The sequence below is a fragment of the Trematomus bernacchii genome, unplaced genomic scaffold (genome assembly GCF_902827165.1).
Source record: "Trematomus bernacchii unplaced genomic scaffold, fTreBer1.1, whole genome shotgun sequence".
In the NCBI taxonomy this organism is placed as follows: Eukaryota; Metazoa; Chordata; class Actinopteri; order Perciformes; family Nototheniidae; genus Trematomus; species Trematomus bernacchii.
Window position 1 is genome coordinate 2662253 of NW_022987899.1, and position 6881 is coordinate 2669133.

At 48.2% G+C, this 6881-nt stretch overlaps 1 protein-coding gene across 1 annotated transcript; it reads left to right on the top strand.

The window, feature by feature from the left end:
- Positions 1-454: 454 nt before the first annotated feature.
- Positions 455-6563, top strand: LOC117470039 (SLIT and NTRK-like protein 3). The gene is given in 4 exon segments (XM_034114561.1): positions 455-1097; positions 1686-1764; positions 3398-4430; positions 4432-6563. Coding segments are annotated over 2 exon segments (2715 nt in total). The 5' UTR covers positions 455-1097; positions 1686-1764; positions 3398-3455; the 3' UTR covers positions 6172-6563.
- The last annotated feature ends 318 nt before the right edge of the window (positions 6564-6881 follow it).

The following is a 6881-nucleotide window of genomic DNA, read 5'->3' on the forward strand; positions in this document are numbered from 1 at the left end:
TGCAATCAGCCCCCTCCATGCAGAGCTGCAGGGATCGTGAGGCTCAGTCGTGCTTCTGAGCTCTGGCTCGGCTTGCCTCTCTCTACACGGGCTTGTGTTGCCCGCTGGAGGCGAGGTGGGGGAAGGCACGCTAAAAAGAGAAGGGAAATATGAAGAGCTCCGTATTTCCCTGTCTCTTCTGAAGATTTAGCCGCGGCAGAGAGGAGAGGTTTCGGCTGCCAACTTCACATAGCCCCGGAAAAGTGGTAGAGAATCACTATTAAGACTCAATAATACAAAAGAAATGCACGTAGAGAGAGAGAAAGAGAGTCGTCGGTGCCCTGACTGTCATCCACAGGTCTGTCAGCCGCGCGCTCCCTGACTCTTATTTATTTATTTCTCCCTTGATGCGCGTCCCCGCAGAGAAAGCCAGCGCACTTCTCTCGCCCTCTTCACTTCGCTTCCTCTCCTCCTCTCGACAGCATCCAGAACTATAGCGCAACCGTCCCCATCACTCTTTTCCTCCCCTCCTCCTCTCTCTCTCACCGACAGATCTCTCTCCACTGCGTCTCTCACCCCTTTGCCCCCCCACCCAGCTCAGTCCCTCACTCCTCTGACGCACGACAGGGAAACGAGCCCGAGGAAAAGAAAGAAATACATATAAAAAAAAACTAAAAGCTGACCCAACCGTCGGTATGATCCACAGACTTTTGCTCCTGCTGCACCGGACAGAGGCACGGTCCTGAAGCCGAGGGGAGGACACTCTCACCCGGACACACTGCTGTTGAGCGCTCGCCCGGGGGGCGGCAGCGACGGCGGCGGAGGAGAAGGGAGGAGGAGGAGGAGGAGTAGAGGGGAGGAAGAGGAAGCGGACGGGCACAAGTCGAGGGCTTGCATTTTAAGCAAACTGCTAAGGAAAGAAGGAGACGAAGAAAGAAGAAGGGGAGAGAGAGTCACTAGGAGAGAGGAGTGTGGGAGATTGCATTCCTCTCACGTCTTCATTTCTCCTCCGAGAGAGAGAGAGAGAGCGCGCGCGAGGGAGAGGGAGAGAGATCTAACAAGATTCACACTAGTGCTCTTGTTTTCCTGATGCTGTCCAATTGCAGTGCGAAACTAAGGTGAGTGTTAAAGCCTCTGCCGGAGTGTATCACGGGGGAAATCTCATGCAGATATGTGTGAATGTGTGTGTGTGTATGTGTGTGTGTTCATGCTTGTGCTGGTGTCTGCATAGCCATGGACTTCAAAAAAGGGACACAGCGCTCTCCACATATCGAGGATAACGGATCGCAGGGATCCAGTCGACTGATCATTAGCCGTTTGTTCCTGTATTCTCCGTTTTCCTGCCAATGTCACGACGAATGGCTACTGCATTATGCTTGGCATGTGTCTCTGCTCCTCTTCAAATGACAGCAAGGTTATTTTTGGGGAAATGTCAGTTAATGAGAGCCGCAGGTTTGATGTCAGGAGCTCGTGAGATATCATCGTTTCTCAGTAACTTACTTTAAACACCAGATTGGAATCTCCTTTATAGTTCGTGTTCACATCACTTTTAATTCATGTAAGTAACAGGGCTGTGCTTGGTTTTGAACCCGTGGCTCATTCACATGCGCATCTATGACTCTCTCCCTCCTCAAAGCTCTCTCTTTCCACCTCTCCCTCTGCTTTTCTAACGGCCCCCGTTTTCTTCTTCCTTCTCTTCCTCGCAGCCCGGCATCGGACGGTGAGCGGGACGCACCGGGAACACATCGCATGAGGATATGTGAAGTTGGAATCCCGCTAAACTAAGTAGGTATAACAGCCGATTTGCTACACCCCAAGGGCATATTATATGACTTGCATTATTATTTTTAATTGCTTGAAATATCGTTATTACTTTTTGTGGCATTGCATCTGAGCTTTTTTGTTGTTGGTCTCTATCATGGAAGCGGATTCAATATATCCTGGAGGATTACGCACGGTGTGGGCATTGCAAACTGATTTTACAGCGAGGAGATCGTGGTCAAGGATGTTTTTTTTTCTCTCCTTGGCGCGTTTTGGTGTCACGTCTTTTTTTTCGGATTACAACACATTTAGTTTTTTCCTCCTTTTTCTCTTTTTCCCTTTTGGTTTGAGGCACCATGGACAGCGACTCTACTCTGTTTCTGGATTTTCAGCACCATTGTTTGAACGGACAGCGCTGTATAAAAAGTCAAAGGCAACAGAAAACGTATTCAAAGGTCTTTGTGCGTGTGTGTGACTGACCTTTCCCTACACAATGGAGATACTTAACCAAATCTACAATCAGCCGACCGTTTTTGAATTAAACTGTTTCACCTTGCTTTTTTTATAATAATTCTTTTTTCAATATATCCTCTCTTTATACGTGTTATTATTTATTTATAGGCCAACTGGATCTAAAACACATCCTCGTGAGCCTCTCGGAGCAGCAGCTTCGCCCACTGCTTTTCACTTGTGCCGTTGTCCCTATAATCCTCCACTGGCATCAGAAGCCAAATGAAGTTATATTGATTATATTTGTTGGTAAATGTCAGGATCAACTAAAACGAATAAGTTGAGTGCTATCCTATTTCTTTTTACATTTGACCTAAGAAAACGCTGTGAGCTTACAGCCGACAAAATCATTGGACCTATTGGACTATTTTCTCTTAGATTTGACATGTGTGAACATTTTTCACACTGATAGATTCAGACCTTGCATTTTCTAAGGCCCCAGTGTTACTGTGTACATTATTTTTACGACATTTCTTTGAGCTGTATAGACGGGAATACACAGTATAAATACAGTGTGTGGAGATGGATTTTAACGAGATTGATGTTCAGCAAGTCCTTCGACAGTCCCCATCTCGTCCCACTAATGGTCCCCGAGCTGACACCTATTCCGCTCCCGTCCTATTCCTGCGTTAGACCTTCGATGCACCTACTTTAATTTCCCCTCGCGCTTCCCTGGACTCATTTACCAAAAGAGGGATTGAGGTCCCCTGTTATGTAATAAATAAAGCGGGGGGACGGTGTCTCCTCACCACTAACCTCACCCACCTGCTGTTCCCTTCGCTTATTCACGGCGATAAGCATCTGAGGTGATTTATTGCGACCTTAGCAGCACGTCTGCTGTATAATAAATGGCACCCCCACCCCTCTATATTCTGACGTTAACTGTCTGGATATAAAGATTTGTTTGCATTGCAGGGTATCATATTACCCATCTTAGAGAGCTTGGTTTAGTTTGAGGCAATATAGCAAATGTCATTCTATTATTCATTATTTCAAAGCCCTAAACTAATGCAGCTTTCTCTCTGTCTCTCCTTCCTCTGTGTGTCCGTCTCTCACCCCAAACTTCACTTTGTTGGAGTGTGTTTACTTCCGCGTATTCCCCTCCTTCCCATCCATTGTCTCTCCTCCCCTCTGTTCTCTGCTGCAGTGCTGTGAAGTGGCTCTGTCCCTGGAGCCGAAACTTCCTCCCCTCGGTGTCAGCGAGGATGCTGTGGGTTACCTTGCTGAGCACCATAGCCTTAGGATGGACCACCCCGATGCCAATGCTGGAGGACTCCGAGGAGATCGACGAGCCCTGCTTCGAGCCTTGCTACTGCGAGGTCAAGGAGGGCATCTTCCACGTCCACTGTGACAGTAAAGGATTTACAAATGTTAGCCAGATCTCACAGATATGGAGTCGGCCCTTCAAGCTCAATCTGCAGAGGAACTCGATGAGGAAGCTTTACTTTAACAGCTTCCTCCATCTGAACAATGCCATATCACTTAATCTGGGTAATAATGCCTTGCAAGATATCCACGCAGGAGCGTTCAATGGTTTGGGAATACTCAAACGGCTGTTCCTACATGAAAACAAACTGGAGGTTTTCCGGAATGACACTTTTCTGGGGTTGGGGAGTTTAGAGTACCTCCAGGCGGACTACAATGTTATCAAACGGATTGAAAGTGGTGCATTCAGGCACCTTCACAAATTAAGAGTGCTCATACTAAATGACAATCTGATCCCTGTGCTACCGAATTATCTTTTCCGGTCTGTGTCGCTCACACATCTGGACCTGAGGGGAAACAGACTAAAGACTTTGCCGTACAAAGGCATGCTGGAGTACGTTGGGAGGAGCCTAATGGAAATCCAGCTGGAGGAGAACCCCTGGAACTGTGTGTGTGAGATTGTCCAGTTAAAAACGTGGCTGGAGAGAATCCCCTACACAGCTCTGGTTGGTGAGATCACATGTGAGAACCCGTTCCACTTACATGGGAAAGACTTACGGGAAATCAAGCGCAGTGAGCTCTGCCCGCTGCTCTCCGATGCAGAGATTGAGGCCAAGCTGGGAATTCCCCGGATCCCGTTCAGCAACGAGAACACATGGCCTACTAAACCTTCCTCCATGCTCTCCTCCTTTCACAACACAGCCTCTTCTGTGGAATACAAGGAAAGAGCTGTTAAGCCTACCAAACGACCTCGGCCAACAAAGAACCCCCCCAACCCCTCGTAGCATCTACCCAGGCATCAACCAGCCCCCTGTTGCTGGCTACCAAACAAGGCCTCCCATTCCAATCATTTGTCCAGCTGGATGTACTTGCAACCTTCACATCAATGACCTGGGGCTAACGGTGAACTGCAAAGAGAAAGGCTTCCACAACATCTCCGAGCTCCTGCCTCGGCCTCTCAATGCCAAGAAATTATATCTTAGCGGGAACCTAATACAGAAAATCTACCGTTCTGATTTCTGGAACTTCTCAAGCTTGGATTTACTGCACTTAGGAAATAATCGGATATCCTACGTCCAAGAGGGCGCCTTTATCAACCTGCCAAACTTGAAGAGTTTATACCTGAATGGGAACGACATAGAGAGACTCGCCCCCGGTATGTTTCGGGGGCTTCAGATGCTGAGATATCTTTACTTTGAGTACAACGTCATACGTGAGATACAACCTAACTCCTTCTCCCTGATGCCCAACCTCCAGCTGGTTTTCCTCAATGACAACCTGCTGCGTTCCCTCCCCAATGACGCTTTCGCCGGCACCAACCTTGCACGTCTCAACCTGCGCAACAACTACTTCCTTTTCATGCCTGTGCGTGGCATTCTGGAGCATCTGACCTCCATTGTCCAGATTGACCTCCATCAGAACCCCTGGGAATGCTCCTGTGACATCATCCCCCTCAAACAGTGGCTGGAGAAGCTGTCGTCCGTCATCGTGGTTGGAGATGTCATGTGCAAGACACCCGAGTATGCTTTTGGGAAGGACCTGCGTACCCTGGAGGTGGAGATCATCTGTCCTCAGCTCAAGATCTCTTCAGGCCCCTCTCCTGCCCTGCCTGGAGGGGATGACCTCACCACGGGGAGCTCTGAAATGGGGGAGGCAGGCGGGAGAGGAGCTGTCCCACTGTCTGTTCTAATCCTCAGCCTGCTCATACTCTTCATCTCCGCTGTGTTCGTGGCTGCCGGGCTTTACGCCTTTGTTCTCCGTCGCAGGAAGAAGCTCCCCTTCCGGAAACGCTCCGAGGTAGACCTGACGGGGATCCAGATGCAGTGCCGGATATTCGAGGACCCACCGAGGCAGAGCTGTTCTGGCAACACCTGCACACCGGAGAAACCGACACCCAGCACGCACACACACACTCACTCTGGTCACACACATGCCCATGGTCACATTTATGATTACATCCCCCACCCTGTGACTCAGATGTGCAACAACCCCATCTATAAACCTAGAGAGGGGGAAATAGCTGAGGAAGACAGGGCACATTTTTCAGATAGGAAAGACAATGGCAGCAGTAGCAACAGTAACTACAGAACCTTGTTAGAGAAAGAAAGAGAGTGGACCCTGGCCGTCTCAAACTCTCAGCTCAACACCATCGTCACAGTAAACCATGCCACGGCTGACATGGCAGGATTTCACCAGAACGGAGGGCTCTGTCCCACAGTTATTGACAGTCAGAGGCCGACACCAACAGTGGGCTTTGTAGACTGTTTGTATGGGACAGTACCCAAACTAAAGGACATGCATGTGGCGCATGCGCACCCACCAGGCATGCAGTACCCGGATTTGCAGCAGGACGCACGGCTGAAGGAGACATTGCTTTTCACGACGGGGAAAGCCCTCTACCCAGACCCGTCCCAAAGCGATTACCTCGAGTTAAGGGCCAAACTTCAAACCAAGCCGGATTACCTCGAAGTCTTGGAAAAATCTTACCGGTTTTAACGTCTCTAGCCACATTGGAGAGAGAACAAAAAAAAAAACACAAAATCATTCACTTTGCCGCCCTCGAAAACAAAAATCACCCAATATCGAAAAAACAAACTTGAAAAAGCAGCATGATATAAAATAAAATATTATATTACAACAAAGTATCCCCCCCTCAAATCACTTTGGAGGAGAGGCCATTCTCAGATATTTCAATGAAGTGCCTTTTTTTCAGAGTAGCCAGCAATGTCAACAGCCGTTATTTTTATAATATATAAATATCTCTATATGCCCAAGAAAGAGCAAACGAGGAAACGAGAGGGGCGCCGGGGAACAACACACACAACACATCCTAAAATACATCTGTCACTAAAACCCCTATTTATGGAGTTACCATGATGTGAAAGACAAACGGGAGCTGGACGTCTCCCTGACTGGGGGGGGGGGGGGGGGGGGGGGGGGTTGGGTTTCTTTCTGTCTCTTTAACCCCTTGGATAGGATGTACAAACACCCGGAGGCCGTGCACATAAAGTTTGTAGGAAACGATCGAAAGAGAGAAAAATACATATAAAACGAACTGCAGTTTGCTGCATGCACTCGCTTCGGTGCAGGAAGTGAGGGGGATTCACTCAGAACTATCACGTGTTATGAACAGAGATACTGCAACGCATTTACAGTTCAGTGTTCTATTTAATTTTTATATCTTATTAATATGGTTATTACTATTA